Below are 20,955 nucleotides of genomic sequence, written 5' to 3'. Positions count from 1 at the left end.
CAGACTATTGCCCAGGGATAAAAGCTTGGGGTTCTCTTAGTTAATTCCTGCATACGTTTAGTTTGTCTTTTCAGTTTGATTGTAAACTCCTTGAAATCAAGAATTATGTCTTAAGTTGCCTCATGTTTTCCTTCTTACCTAGGAGAGCACTGAGTAATAATAATTATTGCAAATATTAACTTGGGCATAAAACATAAAGCAAAGAAAATCAGGTCTTCTGTATACGATGACACCTGTAATCTTACCTGCTGTTATTGGTAAAGGCATATCCATTGCTGGATTTCCTGGTAGGTTTGGGGTATCAGCAAAGTACCAACGTCAAAAGGGAAGGGTGAGAGATGAGAGAGAGAAAAAGGCAGGAAGGGAAAATGTGAAATCAGATAACCCAGAAAGAAGGCATTAGGGAATAATTTTTCCCTTAGCATACTTTGGCAAACTGCTTCTCATTTCATGATGGCTTTTTGTGTTGAACTATGTGAGAGTGAGACTAAAATAGTTATTTCAGTTCTTAGGACTTCTGTAGGTCTGAATTCAGCCTTGGGAAATCTTCTCTGTTATGTCCGGTGATTGATATGTGTTCAATATTAAATTGTACCCATTTTGTACTTTTATTGTGTAATAGGTATGTATGTGTGTAATTAAAGGCTGTAGTTCTAATTTGCTGTTTTTTGATTGCTAAAATTTTCTTACACTTTTTTCCCTCAATTTTTAAATGTATGCTGTATGTGGCACATCACACATTAGTTTAGAGGAGCAATGTCTGCTGTCAACTCAGGTGCAATGTACTAATTTGAATGGATGCTCAGAGCTGGTGACAGATGTACTTTGAAGGTTGCATTATAAACCTTGACTCATTGTACTGGTTTTTAGCCCTTGCTTTTGCGATGGTCCACACACGGCATCCCAAACTCCTATTTTGGCAAAGAGCTGGCACTTGCCAGCTGGTATTAGAGTTCTCAAGTGTACTTTGTAATTTGCCTTCTTCCTTCCTTTCTTCCATTGCTTTCTTCCCCATCTTCAAAGGTAGGTGAAATTGAATAATGTTCTAGAGAATAAATACAAAATCTTGGTATTTTCCACTGGGCCAACCAAGGAAAGTAAGGCTTTAAAGAAACACCTCTGCCTTCTTGGTAAAGTGGAAGAAAGTTGTACTTCTGTTTGGCGTGTTCGTACACTTGGGCAGAGAGACCAGCTCTGTGTTTAAAATCTTAGTCTAAGGACTCAAAATTTTTCTCCCAGTTTTGCCTGGGTTTGGTTCTTCATACATACTGCATTCTTTTATAGGTTTTATAGTGCCCAGCTATAAATGAAGTTAATATAGCCTTTTGGGGCATACTCATTTATGAAAAAACAGTTCACTGGATCCTTTGTATATAGTGTATTAATGGGTAAAATGATAATAGTTAACACTTGCTGAATGATTTTTATCTTCCAAGCCCTGCATTAAACACTACGTACACATTTTACACATTCTTCCCCCTCCTTGCCAGAATGGAATCGGCACCCACAACAAGAGTTTATACTTTGTAAGGGCAGAGGTTTTGGTCTATTTGGTCTGTAGTCTATTTTTGTTTCATCCCCACTGATGAGAACAGTGCCTACCACATAGTAAGTAGTACTAAGGAAATGCTTTTTTGAATAAATGAATTATTTTCTTTAATCCTCAGCAGCCCCTGAGGTAGAAATTAGAAATTACTATCCATTGATTGCTGTAGATGGTGGAGCGAAGATGTGAGCTTGTGCTCACAGCCTTTCCCTTCATGCTGGGGAGCAGCATGAAGTCTTAGTCAAGGTCGATTTTCAGTTCCTGCCTCCAGTCTAGTTGGCACAAAGTTTATGTAAAAGGCTGAACTGTAGGGAAGCAATTCTTTTTAGATGATATGAAAAGTGTGAAAAGTGCTAGAAGAATTACAAGTAGTGGAGATGGGGGTGAATAGGTGTAACTCACCTGGAGCTGTGCTCACACATAGCAAATGCTTGAACATGATGGCTAATTACTGTTACTGCTGCTACTGTTATGTCACTGTCATCATTAGCCTAATTTTTGTGAATCTTACGCACTGCGTTCTAAAGCAAATGACTGTTCATGTCTGGACTGAACTGGTCAGAGACGGTTTCATGAACAAGGTGGTCCTTGTCTCATGGACAGAATGTGGGTAGGTGGGGACAGGAGAGGAGTTACTTGAGATGAAAAAAATCCTGTAAACATGGGGACTGAGGCCAAAAATGTGTGTTCCCTGTTCCTTGGACAGCAAGGAGACATATTAATATGTCTGGCACAGGAGGGGCATGTTAGTACTAGAGGGAGAAGGATTAAGATTGATAATTTAGAATTTGTTTATTATGTTATGAATGCTACATTATATTCATAAAACCAGATTTGAAACCTGCATGTGCTTTAATCAGTAACCAACCAACACCCTTTGATAAGAAAGTATATGGTCATTTTTTAATGCTCTAATTTATAGTTGCAACATTGTATCTTCTTGAGAAGTAATATCAGTTCCTTTGATCTCACATAGCCTGTGAAACAAGCTTTGTCCTAATAAAAAGACCACTTCCATTTGGTCTTGTGTTTTGAAATTTAAGACTTTCCTTTATGAGTATTGACTCAAATGTATCTTGGAGGATTAGTAAGAGTACTAAATGCTATCACAGTCTCCTTCACATCCCTGCCTTATTCATCCTCGTATCTCTTCCAGCACTGAACATGGTTGCTGGCATAAACTAAGGGTGCAATATATTGTAGTTTAATTGAATTTTCAAAGCATGTGAGGCTGGCTACCTCTGCATTTGTGGAAGTAGTTTGCAGCAAAGCTAAATTTTTTTAGTTATGTAACACATTTAATCCTGTTTTCAGGTCCAGCCTGATGACCGGAGGGGCTAAGCGAGGAGTACCCAGCCCTTGGCTCTTGGAGGAGCCAGAGGAGACCAGAGGCTTGGGTGTTGATGGAATCCGACAGCAGCAGCAGCAGATCATCCAAGGTACTGACGCCGGGGGTGTGGGCACGGAACCTGCCAGGTGTCTGCTGAGCCCCGAACGTTCCCTACGCCCACTGAAAATCAGGGGAACTGTTGGTCTTCTAAAGCTCTCCACCACTCCGTGTCTTAGGATGCTGGAGGCATAGACAAGTGGTGTCATCCCTGAGGAACTGCATGGAAGTAGTGATTCCCAGCTGGGAGACAGCATGTGCTCAGCTCTGACTCCAGTAAGTGCAGGGGTGACTGTGGCTTTAGTACGCATTTTCCTGATGACTAATCAATCTTTGCACATGCTTACTAGTCATTAGTATGTCTTCTTTGGTAAAGTATCTGTTCAGATTTTTATGTTTTTAACTAGGTTGTTTTTTATTACTGAGTTGTAAGAATTTTTTAACATATCCTTTTATGTGTCATTTGTCAGATAGATTTCACAAATATTTTTTCCCCATCTATGGCTTATATTTTTCATTTTCTTAGCAATCTTTTAAAGAGCAAAAATTCTTAATTTTGATGAAGTCCAGTTAGAAATCTTTTACTACCTAAATTCACGAAGATTTGCTGCTTTGTTTTTTTCCTAGAAATTTTAATAGTCTTATGCTTTACATTAGGATTATGATCTACTTTGAGTTTATTTTCTATATAGTAAGGTATAAATAGACATTCAGTTTTTGTTCTTCTTTGCATTTTGGTATCTGTCTCAGTGCTATTTTAAAAAAAAAGATTATTCTTCCTCTACAGAATTACTCTACTTTTGTCAAAAATCAATTGTCCATTTATATATTGGCCTGTTTCCCGACTCTCCATTCTGGTGCACTGGTCCATTTATTTAATCTTTACATCAATGCCACACCATTTTGATTATTGTATCTTTATCATAAGTCTTTAAGTCACATAATTTAAGTCCTCCAACTTTGATCTTTTTCAAAATTTTTATTGGATATTCTAGGTCTTTTACATTTCCATGTAAATTTTAGAATGTTTTGTTAGATTTATACCTAAGTATTTCATATTTTTGAGTGTTAACATAAATGATACGAGTTTTTAATTTCAAATCCTACCTGTTCATTGCTGGCATATAGGAAACTGATTGACTTTTGTATGTTAGCCTTTTATTTTACAACCTTGCTATAATTGCTTATTGAGTTTTTTTTGCCAATTCTTTTGAATTTTCTGTATAGATGATCATGTCATTTGCAAAGTTTTATCCCTTTCTTCCCAACCTAAATACCTTTTCTTTCCTTTTCTTTCCCTCCCTCCCTCCCTCCCTTCCTTCCTTCCTTCCTTCCGACTCTCTCTGTCTCTCTCTGTCTCTCTCTCTCAGTTTCTTTCTTTTTCTTTTGTCTGATTACATTAGTTAAAATTCTCAGTACAGTGTGGAAAAGGAGTGGTGAGATTTTCTTGCCTTGTACCTGGTATTAGCTGGAAAGCTTTGAGTTTCACACCTTTAAGTATGATGCTAGCTGTGAGGTTTTTGGAGATATCCTTTATCAAGTTGAGGAAACTCCACTCTCTTCCTGGTTTACTGAAATGGCTGTTGGATTTTGTAAAACACTTTTTTCTGCATCTAGTGATATGATCATCTGATTTTTATTAGCCTGTGGTGTTATGGATTACATTAATAGATTTTTGAATATTGAAACAGTCTTGTATACCTGTGATAAATCTTACTTTGTTATGGTATACAGTTTTGAGTTTTTAAAAAATTTTTTATTAAGGTATCACTGATATAAACTCTTAATGAAAGATACACATGAAAAGCATTGTGGTTACTACATTCACCCATATTATCAAATCCCTCTCACAACCCATTGAAGTCACTGTATGTCAGCATAGTAAGATGCCACAGAGTTACTACTTGTCTTCTCTGTGCTATGGTGTCTTCCCTGTCACCACTCCCAACAAACACCATGCATACCAATCATAATACCCTTTGATCTGCTTCTCCCTCTCTCCTGACCCACCCTCCACCAACCCTCCCTTTTGGTAACCACTAGTCCATTCTTGGAGTATGTGAGTCTGCTGCTGTTTTGTTCCTTCTGTTTTGCTTCATTGTTATACTCCATAAATGAGGGAAATCATTTGGTACTTGTCTTTCTCCACCTGGCTTATTTTACTGAGCATAATACCCTCTAGCTCCATCCATGTTGTTGCAAATGGTAGGATTTGTTTTCTTCTTATGGCTGAATAATATCCCATTGGGTATATGTACCACAAGTTCTTTATCCATTCATCTACTGATGGACACCTGGGTTGCTTTCATATCTTGGCTATTGTAAATACTGCTATGATAAACATAGGGGTGTGTATGTCTTTTTAAAATTTTTTTATTAAGGTATTATTGATATACACCCTTATGAAGGTTTCACATGAAAAAACAGTGTGGTTACTACATTTACCCATATTATCAAGTCCCAACCTATACCCCAATTCAGTCACTGTCCATCAGTGTACTAAGATGCCACAGATCCACTATGTGCCTTCTCTGTGCTACACTGTTCTCCCCGTGATCCCCTACACCATGTGTACTAAACATAATACCCCTCAATCCCCTTCTCCCTCCCTCCCCACCTGCCCTCTCACAACCCTTCCCTTTGGTAACTACTAGTCCCTTTTTGCATTCTGTGAGTCTGGTGCTATTTTGTTCCTTCAGTTTTTCTTTGTTATACTTTGTTATACTCCACAAATGAGGGAAATCATTTGGCACTTGTCTTTCTCTGCCTGGCTTTTTTCACTGAGCATGATATCCTCCAGCTCCATCCATGTTGTTGCAAATGGTAGGATTTGTTTCTTTCTTATGGCTGAGTAGTATTCCATTGTGTATATGAACCACATCTTCTTTATCCATTCATCTACTGATGGACACTTAGGTTGCTTCCATATCTTGGCTGTTGTAAACAGTGCTGTGATAAACGTAGGGGTGCATATGTCTTTTTGAATCTGAGAAGTTGTGTTCTTTGGGTAAATTCCAAGGAGTGGGATTCCTGGATCAACTGGTATTTCTATTTTTAGTTTTTTGAGGAACCTCCATATTACTTTCCACAATGATTGACTAGCTTACATTCCCACTAGCAGCGTAGGAGGGTTCCCATTTATCCGCATCTTCACCAGCATTTGTTGTTCTTAGTCTTTTTGATGCTGGCTATCCTTACTGGTGTGAAGTGATATCTCATTGTGGTTTTAATTTGCATTTCCCTTATGATTGGTGATGTGGAGCATCTTTTCATGTGTCTGTTAGCCATCTGAATTTATTCTTTGGAGAACTGTCTTTTCATATCCTCTGCCCATTTTTTAATCGGGTTATTTGCTTTTTGGGTGTTGAGGCATGTGAGTTCTGTATATATTTTGGATGGTAACCCCTTGTCAGATATGTCATTTACAAATATATTCTCCCATACTGTAGGATGCCTTTTTGTTCTGTTGATGGTGTCCTTTGCTGTACAGAAACTTTTTAGTTTGATGTAGTCCCATGTGTTCATTTTTGCTTTTGTTTCCCTTGCTTGAGGAGACCGTTCAGATTATGTTTATGTTTGCTTATGTTTTATAAGAGTTTTATGGTTTCATGACTTACATTCAGGTCTTTGATCCATTTAGAGTTTACTTTTGTGTATGGGGTTTAACAATAATCCAGTTTCATTTTCTTGTATAGCTGTCCAGTTTTGCCAACACTAGTTGTTGAAGAGGCTGTCATTTCCCCATTGTCCATGGCTCCTTTATCTAAGTATATTAATTGACCATATATGGTTGGGTTTATATCAGGGTTCTCTAGTCTGTTCCTTTTGTCTATGGGTCTGCTCTTGTGCCAGTACCAAATTGTCTTGATTACTGTGGCTTTGTAGGAGAAGTTGAAGTTGGGGAGAATAATCCCCCCTGCTTTATTCTTCCTTTTCAAGATTGCTCTAGCTATTCAGGGTCTTTTGTGGTTCCATATGAATTTTAGAACAATTTGCTCTAGTTCATTGAAGAATACTGTTGGTATTTTGATAGGAATTGCATTGAATCTATAGATTGCTTTAGATAGGATGGCCATTTTGACAATATTAATTCTTACTATCCATGAGCATGGGATGTATTTCCATTTATTGGTATCTTCTTTAATTTCATGAGTGTCTTGTAGTTTTCAGAGTATAGGTTTTTTACTTCCTTGGTTAGGTTTATTCCTAGGTATTTTATTCTTTTTGACACAATTGTGAATGGAATTGTTTTCCTGATTTCTCTTTCTGCTAGTTCGTTGTTAGTATATAGGAATGCCACAGATTTCTGCATATTAATTTTGTATCGTGCAACTTTCCTGAATTCAGATATTAGATCTAGTAATTTTGGAGTGGATTCTTTAGGGATTTTTATGTACAATATCATGTCATCTGCAAACAGGGACAGTTTAACTTCTTCCTTCCCAATCTGGATGCCTTTTATTTCTTTCTGTTGTCTGATTGCCATGGCTAGGACCTCTAGTACTATGTTGAATAAAAGTGGGAAGAGTGAGCATCCTTGTCTTGTTCCCGATTTTAAAGGAAAAGCTTTCAGCTTCTTGCTGTTAACTATAATGTTGGCTGTGGGTTTGTCACATATGGCTTTTATTATGTTGAGGTACTTGCCCTCTATGCCCATTTTGTTGAGAGTTTTTATCATGAATGGATGTTGAATTTTGTCAAATGCTTTTTCAGCATCTATGGAGATGATCGTGTGGTGTTTGTCCTTCTTTTGGTTGATGTGGTCGATTTTCTAATGTTGTACCATCCTTGCATCCCTGGAATAAATCCTACTTGATCATGATGGATGACCTTTTTGATGTATTTTTGAATTCGGTTTGCCAATATTTTGTTGAGTATTTTTGCATCTATGTTCATCAGGGATATTGGTCTGTAATTTTCTTTTTTGGGGGGGGTCTTTGCCTGGTTTTGGAATTAGAGTGATGCTGGCCTCTTAGAATGAGTTTGGAAGTATTCTCTCTTCTTCTACTCTTTGGAAAACTTCAAGTAAGAAGGATGGGTATTAAGTCTTCACTAAATGTTTGATGAAATTCAGCGGTGAAGCTGTCTGGTCCAGGTATTTTGTTCTTAGGTAGTTTTTTATTACCAATTCAGTTTTGTTGCTAGTAATTGGTCTGTTCAGATTTTCTGTTTCTTTGTGGGTCAGCCTTGGAAGGTTGTATTTTTCTAGAAAGTTGTCCATTTCTTCTAGGTCATCCAGTTTGTTGGCATGTAATTTTTCATAGTATTTTCTAATAATTCTTTGTATTTCTGTGGTGTCCGTAGTGATTTTTCCTTTCTCATTTCTGATTCTGTTTATGTGTGTAGACTTTTTTTCTAGATAAATCTGGCTAGGGGTTTATCTATTTTGTTTATATTCTGGAAGAACTAGCTCTTGCTTTCATTGATTCTTTCTATTGTTTTATTCTTCTCAATTTTATTTATTTATGCTCTAATCTTTATTATGTCCCTTCTTCTGACTTTTGGCCTCATTTGTTCTTCTTCTAGTTTCATTAATTGTGACTTTATACTGTTCAAAAGGGATTGTTCTTCTTTCCTGAGGTAGGCCTGTATTGCAATATACTTCCCCTTACCACGGCCTTCGCTGTGTCCCACAGATTTTGCGGTGTTGAATTATTGTTGTCATTATGTCTCCATATATTGCTTGATCTCTGTTTTTATTTGGTCATTGATCCATTGTTTATTTAGGAGCATGTTGTGAAGCCTCCATGTGTTTGTGGGATTTTTCATTTTCTTTGCATAATCTATTTCTAGTTTCATACCTTTGTGGTCTGAGAAACTGGTTTGGACAATTTCAATCTTTCTGAATTTACCAAGGCTCTTTTTGTGGCCTAGGATATGATCTATTCTTGAAAATGTTCCATGTGCACTTGGGAAGAATGTGTATCCTGCTACTTTCATGTGGAGAGTTCTATAAATGTCCATTGGGTCCATCTGTTCTAATGTGTTGTTCAGTACCGCTGTCTCCTTACTTATTTTCTGTCTGTTTGATCTGTCCTTTGGAGTGAGTGGAGTGTTGAAGTCTCCTAGAATGAATGCATTGCATCCGGTTTCCCCTTTTAATTCTGTTATGATTTGTTTCATGTATGCAGGTGCTGCTGTGTTGGGTGCATAGATATTTACAATGGTTATATCTTCTTGTTGGATTGACCCTTTTATCATTATGTAATGTCCTTCTTTGTCTCTTGTGACTTTCTTTGTTTTAAAGTGTGTTTTGTCTGATACAAGTACTGCAACACCTGATTTTTCTCCCTATTGTTTGCATGAAATGTCTTTTTCCATCCCTTCACTTTTTTTTTTTAATTATAAAATTCCATTTATATGAGGTACCTAGAGCAGGCAAATTCACAGAGGCAGAAGGTAAAATCATGGTTGCCAGGGGCTGAAGGGAAGAGTCTGGAAAGGGAGATACAATTTGGTGAGTACCAAGCTTCAGGTTGGGATGCTGCAAGTTCTGAAAGATGGATAGTTGTGATGGTGTAGGGACTAAAAGCAGGTTGTCCCCAAATGTGCCAATGTGACATGTAGATTATTTTGAACTGAAAACCATCAAGGCCCAAAAGATTCAATACTTTGACCCCAATTGAGTCCACCTAACCCCCTACCCACCTGCCAACTGCATAAAAAGAATTCGGATGGAGAAACTACTCCAGTGGGAGAGCTCTCAGCATAGACAGCTATTCTGTAATGTGAACTAGAGGTGATAGACAGTATGGAATGTAACAAAGACTGTTAAAATTTCTCTCTGTGCCCCATTGTTTCTGTGTGGCCCATCATGTATTTTTTTTATTAAAGTATGATTGATATACACATTCTTATGAAGGTTTCACATGAAAAAATAATGTGGTTACTGCATTTATCCATATTATCAAGTCCCCACCCATACCCCAATGCAGTCACTGTCCATCAGTGTAGTAAGATGCCACAGATCCACTATGTGCCTTCTCTGTGCTACACTGTTCTCCCTGTGATCCCCCACACCATGTGTACTAAACATAATACCCCTCAATCCCCTTCTTCTTCCCTCCCCACCCACCCTCCCACACCCCTCCCCTTTGGTAACCACTAGTTCATTCTTGGAGTCTCTGAGTCTGCTGCTATTTTGTTCCTTCAGTTTTGCTTCATTGTTATACTCCACAAATGAGGGAAATCATTTGGCATTTGTCTTTCTCCACCTGGCTTATTTCACTCAGCATAATGTCCTCCAGCTCCATCCATGTTATTGTAAATGGTAGGATTTGTTTTCTTTCTTATGGCCAAATAGTATTCCATTGTGTATATGTACCACATCTTCTTTATCCATTCATCTGCTGATGGACACTTAGGTTACTTCCATATCTTGGCTATTGTAAAAAGTGCTGCAATAAAAATAGGGATGCATATGTCTTTTTGAATCTGAGAAGTTGTATTCTTTGGGTAAATTCCAAGGAGTGGGATTCCTGGGTAAAATGGTATTTCTATTTTTAGTTTTTTGAGGAACCTCCATACTGCTTTCCACAATGGTTTAACTAGCTTACATTCCACCAGCAGTGTAGGAGGGTTCCCCTTTCTCCGCATCCTCACCAGCATTTGTTGTTCATAGTCTTTTCGATGCTGGCTGTCCTTAGTGGTGTGAGGTGATATCTCATAGTGGTTTTAATTTGCATTTCCCTGATGATTAGTGTCCATCCCTTCGCTTTTAGTCTGTGTATGTCTTTGGGTTTATAGTGAGTCTCTTGTGGGCAGCATATAGATGGGTCTTGTTTTTTTATCCATTCACTGACTCTATGTCTTTTGAATGGTGCATTCAGACCATTTACATTTAGGGTATCTTTTTCTATCCCTTCACTTTTAGTTTGTGTATGTCTTTGGGTTTGAAGTGAGTCTCTTGGAGGCAGCATATAGATGGTCTTATTTGTTTATCCATTCAGTGACTCTATGTCTTTTGATGGTGCATTCAGACCATTTACATTTTGGGTTAGCATCAATAGGCATGTACTTATTGCCATTGCAGGCTTTAGATTCGTGGTTGTCAAAGGTTCAAGTGTAACTTCTTCACTATCTAACAGCCTACCTTAACTCTCTTAGTATGCTATTATGAACACAATCTGAATCTTTTTTTTCTTCCTCCTCCATTCTGTATATATTGGGTATCACATTCTGTACTTTTTGTCTGTCCCTTGATTGAATTTGGGGATAATTGATTTGATTTTGCATCTGCTCAGTAATTAATTGTTCTACTTTCTTTACTGTGGTTTTATTTCCTCTAGTGACAGCTATTTAGCCTTATGAATACTTCCATCTATAGCAGTCCCTCCAAAATACACTGTACAGACAATTTGTTGGAGGTAAATTCTCTCAGCTTTTACTTATCTGGAAATTGCTTAATCCCCCCTTCAAAATTAAATGATAATCTTTCCTGGTAGAGTGTTCTTGGTTACAGGGCTTTCTGCTTCATTGCATTAAATATATCATGGCACTCTCTTCTGGCCTGTAAGGTTTCTGTTGAGAAGTCTGATGATAGCCTGGTGGGTGTTCCTTTGTTATGTGATCTTTTTTCTCTGGCTGCTTTTAATACTCTCTCTTTATCCTCAATCTTTTTCATTTTAATTATTATATGTCTTGCTGTTGTCTTCCTTGGGTCCCTTGTATTTGGAGATCTGTGCGCCTCCATGGCCTGAGTGACTATCTCCTTCCTCATATTGGGAAAGTTTTCAGCTATTACCTCCTGAAAGACACTTTCTATCCCTTTTTCTTTCTCTTCTTCTTCTTCTGGTATCTCTATAATGCAAATATTGTTCCGCTTGGATTGTTCACACAGTTCTGTCATTATTCTTCATTCCTAGAGATCCTTTTTCATCTGTGTCCCTGAGCTTCTTTGTATTCCTGTTCTCTACTTTCTGTTTCATTTACCATTTCCTGTACTTCATCTAATCTGCTTTTAAGACTGTCATTGTATGTTTCATTTCAGATACTGTATTTTTCAAAGTTTCTGCCTCATTATTGAGTTCCTCCCTGAGTTCTTGAATATTTTTATGTAACTCTGTGAACATGTGTATGATTTTTATTTTGAAATCTGTTTCAGGAAAATGGATGAGATTGGTTTCCCTTGGTCCTCTTTCTGATGTTTGTGGGATTTTGGTTTGAACCAGGTTTGTTTGACATTTCATATTTGTAGGTGGCACCCTCAAGTGCCCAGAAGCTCTCCTCTCTGGAGCTGCTCAGCCGCTGGAGTGATGGTGGTGGTTGCAGATGAGTGGCGCTGGTACCTGTCAGGAGGAAAGAGCTGTTTCCTGCTTCCTGGCTGCAGTGCCTTGCGGTGGGAGTCCTTGTAACTGTGTTACCAGCCATGGGGATGGAGCCCCTGAAGCTCCTGAAAGGTTCCAATGTGCTGGGAAGAGGGCATCTGGACAATTTTTTCACCTGTCCTTTCTGCTGAGCAGCAGTCTCTATGCAATCCTATCCCCTTTCGCAGCCCTCTCACTGTTAGGAAGCCTCTCAGAGTGCCCGCCTTTCTTTTGTCCCAGATTGGTCGGTTATGGATACATGTGTTCCACAAACAATTGTAATCTCAGTGTGCCCAAGTATTCCAACTATCTTAGTGTTTCATCCCCACTGATCTCCAGGGCACCATATAATGTAGATTCGTGCTCCCAGACCAGTTATCCAGGGGTGGGTGTTCAGCAGTCCTAAGTGTCCACCCCATCCCCACTCTGTTTCTCTTCCTCCCACCAGTGAGCTGGGGTGGGGGAAGGACCTGGATCCCTTTGGATCATGGCTTTTTAACTTTATCCTTTTCCTTGAGGTCTGCTGTTTTCCCCAAGTGTAGGCAGTCTGTCACAGCCTTCTTTCCTGTTGCTTGTTCATGATTAGTTGTATTTGGTATATTTTCATATTATATGTGGTTTTGGGAAGAGGTTTCTGTCTTGCCTCTCATGCTGCCATCTTTCAGCCTATCATATAATTTTTTTATATACACTATTTGATTTGACTTGCTAACTTTTTGAGGATTTTTGCGTCTATGTGAGTGATATTCTGTAGTTTTCTTGGAGTGCCTTTGTTTAGTTTTGGTGTTAGGATAATGTTGGCCTTATAGAGTGAATTAGGACATATTCTTTTGGCTTCTATCCTCTGAAAAAGATTGTAGGAAATTGGCATAGTTTTTTCCTTAAGTATTTGGTAGAATTAACCAGTGAATCCATCTGGTTTCTGTTATGTCCTGTTTGGGGAGGTTCTTAATTGCTAATTAAATTTCTATAATAGGTAGAGACCTATTCAGATCGTCTATTCCTTATTGTGTGAATTTTAACAGCTTGTGTCTTTCAAGAAATTGCTCTATTTAATCTAGGTTATCAAATTTGCAGTCATAAGTTTGGTCATAATATTTCTTTATTTTCCTGTTAATGTCCATGAGATCTGTAGTGATGTCCACTTTTTCATTTCTAATACTAGCTATTTGTGTCCTCTCTCTTTTTTTCTTTGTTAGCCCAGATAGAGGTTTACTGATTTAATTGCTCTTTTCAACAAAATAGCTTTGGTTTTATTGATTTTCTCTGTTGATTTCCTGTTTTCAAGTTCATTGATTTCTGCTCTAATTCTTTTTATTTCTTTTTTCTGCTTACTTTGGATTTAATTTCCTCTTCTTTTTCTAGTTTCCTGAGGTGGAAACTTAGTTGATTGATCATAGATTTTCTTTTTTCCTGAAATATGGATTTGATGCTCTATGCACAGCTTTTGTTCTGTATCCAAAAAGTTTGCTACGTTGTCTTTATATTTTCATTTAGTTTAAAATATTTTTAAATCTCTGAGATTTGTTTTTTGATCATGTGTTATTTAGAAGCATGTTAATTTCCACATATTTTAGGATTTTCCAGTTACCCCTCTGTCACTGATTTCCAGTTTAGTTCTGTGATAGTCTGAAAGGAGACGTTGTATGATTTCTGTTCTTTTAAATTTTTTAAGATGTTTTTTATGGCCCAGAATGTGTTCTGTCTTAATGATTGTGTGAGCATGAGAAGAATGTATCCTATGCTGTTGTTGGATGAAATAGTCTATAGATGTCCATTATACCCAGTTGATTGATAGTGGTATAGAATTTAACTATGTATTTACTAATTTTTCTGCTGCTGCATATGTCCCTTTATGTTAAAGGATGTTGAAGTCTCCAACTATGATAGTGGATTCATCTATTTCTCCTTGTAACTCTATTAGTTCTTGCTTCATGCAGTTTGATGCTCTATTGTCTGGGACAAACATGTTAACAGTTGATATGTCTTCTTGTAGAATTGACCTCTGTAAAATTATGTAATATCTCTCTTTTTCTTTATTTTCTTTCTTCCTTTATTTTTATTTTGGTATCATTAATATACAATCACATGAGCAACACTGTAGTTACTAGATTCCCCTAATTATCAAGTTCCCACCACATACCCCATTACAGTCACTGTCCATCAGCGTAGTAAGATGCTATAGAGTCACTACTTGTCTTCTCTGTGCTATACTGCCTGCCCCGTGCCACCCCCCATGTTATGTGTACTAATCGTAATGCCCCTTATTCTCCCTCTCCCGCCTTTCCTACCCACCCTCCCCAGTCCCTTTCCCTTTGGCAACTGTTAGTCCATTCTTGGGTTCTGTGAGTCTGCTGCTGTTTTGTGCCTTCAGTTTTTGCTTTGTTCTTATGCTCCACAGATGAGTGAAATAATTTGGCACTTGTCTTTCTCTCCCTGGCTTATTTCACTGAGCATAATACCCTCTAGCTTGATCCATGTTTGTTGCAAATGGTAGGATTTGTTTTCTTCTTATGGCTGAATAATATTCCATTGTGTATATGTACCACATCTTCTTTATCCATTCATCTACTGATGGACACTTAGGTTGCTTCCATTTCTTGGCTATTGTAAATAGTGCTGTGATAAACATAGGGGTGCATATGTCTTTTTGAATCTGGGCTCCTGTATTCTTAGGGTAAATTTCTAGGAGTGGAATTCCTGTGTCAAAGGGTATTTCTATTTTTACTTTTTTGAGGAACCTCAATACTGCTTTCCATAATGGTTGAACTAGGTTACATTCCCCCCAGCAGTGTAGGAGGGTTCCTCTTTCTGCACATCCTCGCCAGCATTTGTTGTTCCTACTCTTTTCTATGTTGGCCATCCTAACTGGTGTGAAGTGATATCTCATTGTGGTTTTAATTTGCATTTCCCTGATAATTAGTGATGTGGAGCATCTTTTCATGTGCCTTTTGGCCATCTGAATTTCTTCTTTGGAGAAGTGTCTGTTCGTACCCCCTACCCATTTTTTCATATGGTTAGTTGCTTTTTGGGTGTTGAGGCTTGTGAATTCTTTATATATTTTGTATGTTAGCCTCTTGTGGGATATGTCATTTACAAATATATTCTCCCATACTGTAGGATGCCTTTTTGTTCTGCTGATGGTGTCCTTTGCTGTACAAAATCTTTTTAGCATGGTGTAGTACCATTTGTCCATTTTTTATTTTGTTTCCCTTGCCCGAGGAGATGCATTCAGGAAAAAGTTGCTCATGTTTATATTCAAGAGATTTTTGCCTGTTTTCTTCTAAGAGTTTTATGGTTTAATGACTTACATTCAGATGTTTGAGCCACTTTGAGTTTACTTTTGTGTATGGGGTTAGACTATAATCCAGTTTCATTCTCTTACATGTAGCTGTCCAATTTTGCCAACACCAGTTGTTGAAAAGGCTGTTATTTCCCCATTGTATATCCTTGACTCCTTTATCATATATTAATTGACCATGTATGCTTGGGTTTTTATCTGGGCTCTCTAATCTGTTCCATTGGTCTATGGGTTTGTTCTTTTGCCAGTAGCAAATTGTCTTGATTACTGTGGCTTTGAAGGAGAGCTTGAAATCAGGGAGCATAGTCCCCCCTGCTTTATTCTTCCTTCTCAGGATTGCTTTGGCTATCCGGGGACTTTTGCGGTTCCATATGAATTTTAGAACAATTTTCTCTAGTTCATTGAAGAATGCTGTTGGCATTTTGATAGGGATTGCATTGAATCTATAGATTGCTTTAGATAGGATGGCCATTTTGACAATATTAATTCTTCCTATCCATGAACCCCAGATGTGTTTCCATTTATTGGTATCTTCTTTAATTTCTCTCATGAGTGTATTGTAGTTTTCAGAGTATAGGTCTTTCACTTCCTTGGTTAGGTTTATTCCTAGGTATTTTATTCTTTTTGATGCAATTGTGAATGGAATTGTTTTCCTAATTTCTCTTTCTGCTAGTTCATTGTTAGTATATAGGAATGCAACAGATTTCTGTGTATTAATTTTATATCATGCAACTTTCCTGAATTCAGATGTTAGATCTAGTAATTTTGGAGTAGATTCTTTAGGGTGTAATATCTCTCTTTATCCTTCATAACATTAGTTGCTTTGAAGTGTCTGTCTGAAATTAATATAACTACTCTTGCTTTCTTTTGATGAATGTAGTATGGTTTATCTTCTCCATCCATTTACATTAGTCTATATCTGTTTTTGTATTTAAAGTGGAATTCTTGTGTGCAACACGTAGTTGATTCCTGTTTTTTGATGCACTCTAACAGTCTTTGTCTTTTACTTGGTGTAACTTTACTTCTTCATTTTAATCTCGATGCCTTTTCTTTTTCTTGCCACATAGCACTTGCTTCAACCTCCAGTACAATATTGATCAGTACCAACTTGTTTAGAAATCTACTGTATAGAAAGCAGATGTCCTTGTTTTGTTTTTAATCTTAGGGGGGAAACATTCATTTGGGAACCAGATGTAAAATTTTCTTTGTTTGTTACTAGATATTTTTATATTTCTAGAAGTATTCTGGAGAATTTTTTTCTGGAATATGGTTATTTGGATCTTGATTTGTAAGGTGTGCCAGAGCAGTGTTTAGTGTTTATTTTAGAGCAGGGGTCAGCAAACCATGACCTGCTGGCCACATCTGGCCCACCACCTGTTTTTGTATGGTCTGCAAGCTAACAGTGGTTTTTCCCTTTTTAAGTAATTGAAAAGTAGTTGAAAGAAGACTATTTTGTGACTTTAAAATATCATATAAAATTTGAAGTTCAGTGTCCATAGGTAAAATGTTATGGGAACACTGCCATGCTCATTCATTCATTCATGTATTACCTATGCATGCTTTCCTGCTACAGGGGCAGAGTTGAATAGCTGCAGTAGAGATCATACGAACCACAAAACCCAAAATATTTACTTTCTGGCCCTTTATAGAAAATATTTGTTGATTCCATCCAGTCTATAAGTATTTTGTTCTACTGCTGACCCAAAATCATTCTGATGCACCGTGAATTATGAGGTGACCTGGTTGGCAGCCGTAGGAGCTCTGTCCAGCCCTGTTTGAGCTTCAAGGTTCATTCCCTCTAACCCTTTCATGTGGTTCTTTTCCTAGCCTTGGTTAGTTTCTTCACACACATGCCCCACTTAGTGGAGCCTCAAAGTGGACCCTGTGTGGAGCTCTGGAGTTTACTGTCTGTACAGCTCTCTCCTCTCTGTACAGCTCTCTCCTCTCTGGTACTGTGCCTGACATATTCTAGCCACCTTGACCTATTTGGGTTCTTCTGGATTCAGGGAGACTGCTGGGCTCTGTCTGGGTTGCACCATCCTCACACCACAGCCCAGGAACTCTCTCAAGGCAATAATCTGGGGGCAGTCATGGAGCTCATGTCATTTGTTTCCCATCACTCAGGGATCACTGCCCTTCATGTCCTGACCTCCCTGTCTTGAAACTGTTGTTTTGTATACTTTGCCTGTGGTTTTGTGTTTTTGTTTTTGTTTTTCATTAGTAGTTTCAGGCCAGAAGTAAATCTGGTCCCTGTCAGTCCATCTTGGCCAGAAGGAGAAGTCTAATTCCATTTTGAACTTCCTTTTCACAGTGAAATTATGTAGTAAATGAAATACTGTGCCTCCCTTATGTCTCTAGTTCTACATGCTTCACCCATTACTGTGATTGAAGCAAAGAAAAAAATTCATACTAAAACAGCTTTACACCTAGCACAGCCATTCGTTTCCATGCTTTAGTCTTCAAAATTGCCGAGTCCTGGAAGGAGTGTGTATTGCTAGCTAATACCAGTGAATTTTCTGGCATTGTTGCTTTTACCAAGAAAAGCTGCTTTCCATCTGAGAAGGTGGTACATTCAGAGACTGCTGTATGTTGGGTGTGGGAGGATGCCACCTGTGGGTTTTTGTATTGAGTCTACCAAACAGAGAGTATCCTTATTGAGATGGCCACCCTCTGAAAGCCTGCTGGCCTTTGGGATTTGTGGAGGGGTGGGGACGGGATTTGGAGGTGAAGGGCTGGGGGAGAGTAGCTGCCCATAGAACAGACTGAGAAAGTGCTACATTCAGACAGAGGTTGCTTCTCAGTCTGACAAGTGTGCTTGTGTTTTGAAATGCTTACTACTCTTACCTCTGTGTTTTGAAATTCTCTTTCCCTCTTTCCCTGCCTCAAGCTGTTTTTTAAGGATAAACATAAAAATGGAAGTAATCTTGACATAAAGCCCTTATTAGCCTTTTCTCTGCCTCAAGAATCTTGGTGATATGCTGAGTTTGCTGACTTTGCTCCATTGCCCAGTCTGAAATAGATAAAAATAAAGAAACATGAAGAGTCATTTTTAACTTCCTTTTGCCAGTGGAATCTGTTGGCCTTTCTGTGCTTTTGTTGACCCTTGGGAACACTTTGAAAATCATCCAGAAATAACAGTTTATTGGTAGAACTTAGACTCGAGGCAATGAATGCCTTCCTTTCCTAACCTAGAAGTGAGGCCTCATTACAATCAGTTAGCCAGTTTTTTTCTGTGCTACTTAAACTGTAATTTGAGGCAAAAGTGGACATTAGGCAGAAGATGGATGAGGTGATGACAATAACTGGATCACCTCAAAACTCTCTGAGATGAAACAAAGGAAGATAAGTTTTTGGTTAGTATAGATCCTCGTCTCTGAGTCAGATGGTGGACCGTGAGGAAGGTATGAAGCATTGTGCTGTATTTACTTAGGAGGTTCTCTGTTGATGGAGTTTCTTAATTAGTTCCACCTATTCTTACTCTTTCTACAGATGTGCTCTCTAGATTCTAGCAGGAAGTTCTGCATTAGTTCTGGGTTTCTGTGTTCTTAGGTCTCTAAATATTTTCATGTACAGTGGTGGTGAGAAAGATGGCTAGCCAAACTCCATTTTACACTGGCTAATCTTACCAGCTAATCTTTGAACCCTTGCAATTATAACTTCACAGACAATTTTCTTTAAGGATACCCTTTCTTATAGCTATCAGCTAGACCAGGATTCCTTTCCTAAAATCTTAAAACAAAAACCAAAAATAAAAACATCTATTCTTAGGATTTGCTCTAAGAGTCTTCCCAGTGTAGTAATTAACTTTACCCAGCTTGACCTCATCTTTTCTTCGTTTGTGTCTTACTTGCTCTTATCCAGGGACAGCTCCTTCTGTATGTCAGATGTGAGAATTTCCGTTGCCTCTGCCTGGACACTGAACAATACAATGTCAGCTCCTTTTTCTAGTACCTAAACACAGAGGGCTATCTAGTATTGACCAGAAGCCCTTCCATATGTCTGGCGGAGACTGTATATTCCTGTCTTCTGCAAACCTAGTGGGCCATCTGTGGTCATTCCTTCATTTAAACATATTTATTAAGTACTTGCTCTGTGCCACCTGTTGTCCTCAGAACTGGGGCAAAATCTAGGAAAAGGTGACACAGCCAGCCCTTGGGGCCCTTATCATGGGCTTAGTCAGAGACCTGAGGTTACAGCTCGTAGGAATGACCCTCTTCTTTTTTACTTGTTAACAATTTGGTAACTTCTTGCTGTGGACAATATCAAAATATAAAAGTAGAGTAAGATAGGGGCACAACAATTCTCAATCATGATGTAAGTTGGTCACAGGGATAGTAGTAGAGCATGGAGAATATAGTCTGATTTTGTATCATCTTCCTATGTTGACAGTAACTGCACTAGTGGGGATGAAGATTTAATAATATGGGTAACTGTTGAACCACTGTGTTGTATACTTAAAACCAATATGAGTGTATATCAACAATACTTAAAAAACAAGTAGAGTAAGGTAATGATTCCATTTTACCCATCAAATAATTCAGCAATTATCAACTCAGCCAATTTTTTTCATCTATATATCTACCACCTACCCATCCCCTGGATTATTTTTTAAGCAAATCCTAAACATTATTTCATTGGTGAATAATTCAGAATATATCTCTAAACTATGTTTGTAGAAGATAGGGACTGTTTTAGAAAAATATAAGCACAATGACATTATCACCCTTAATGAGTTACAGTAATTCCTTAATATTATCAAATATCCAGTCAGTGTTCAGATTCTCTGCTTGCCCATGATGTTTTCTTTTAGGTTGTTCAATTCAGGTTCTGGATATAGTCTATGCATTGCAGATAAATGACATGTCCTTATGTTTCTCTAAGAGATAGGTACCTTTGCCAACTCTTTTTTCTTTGCAATTTCTTTGTTGAAGAAACAAGTTATTTGCCCTATTATTTCCTGCTCTCTAGACTTGCTATTTGTATCATCATACATTGTTTAACATATTCCTCTGTCCCACATATTTTCCATAAATTGTAAGTTGGATTTAGTGTGTTAATGAGAATCAAACTCGTAATTTTTGGCAAGAATATGTTATGATGACTGTTCACTTATTTTTTATCTACAGCCACTAGGTAGCCCTCCCACAGTTATGTGATATTTAGCTAGAAGATGGTGTTTCAGAATGTCTCAACATAGATAGTTCCAAACACCTAATTATTCCAAAGAGATTTTGAAAACATGATTGTATTAGTTTTCCATTGTTGCTGTAATAAATTAGCAGAAACTTAGTAACTTAAACTGCAGATTTATTACCTTACAGTTTTGTAGGTCAGAGTTCAGAGTGGATTTTACTGGGCTAAGATCAAGGTGTTGGTAGGGCTGGTTCCCTTCTGGGGGATCTAGAGGAGAAGTTAT

The 20,955-nt window shown here is 38.0% G+C and overlaps 2 protein-coding genes across 2 annotated transcripts in view; both read left to right on the top strand.

The window, feature by feature from the left end:
* Positions 1–3,128, top strand: part of LOC118916536 (ubiquitin carboxyl-terminal hydrolase 43-like) — a 126,978-nt gene extending 123,850 nt beyond the window's left edge. Inside the window, 1 exon segment of the mRNA XM_057499484.1 lies at positions 2,861–3,128. Coding sequence (XP_057355467.1) covers positions 2,861–3,128 — 268 coding nt within the window.
* LOC130683443 (serine/threonine-protein kinase TAO1-like) overlaps positions 1–20,955 on the top strand; it is a 139,544-nt gene that overhangs the window by 48,475 nt on the left and 70,114 nt on the right. The window contains exon 2 of the mRNA XM_057500877.1: positions 2,861–2,985. The gene's annotated coding sequence lies outside the window, so the exon portion shown is untranslated. The remainder of the gene's footprint in view (positions 1–2,860; positions 2,986–20,955) is intronic.

Source organism: Manis pentadactyla, chromosome 4, assembly GCF_030020395.1.
Source record: "Manis pentadactyla isolate mManPen7 chromosome 4, mManPen7.hap1, whole genome shotgun sequence".
Classification (NCBI taxonomy): domain Eukaryota; kingdom Metazoa; phylum Chordata; class Mammalia; order Pholidota; family Manidae; genus Manis; species Manis pentadactyla.
The sequence above is the reverse complement of the archived record's forward strand: the minus strand, read 5'-3'. Positions and strand labels throughout refer to the sequence as shown.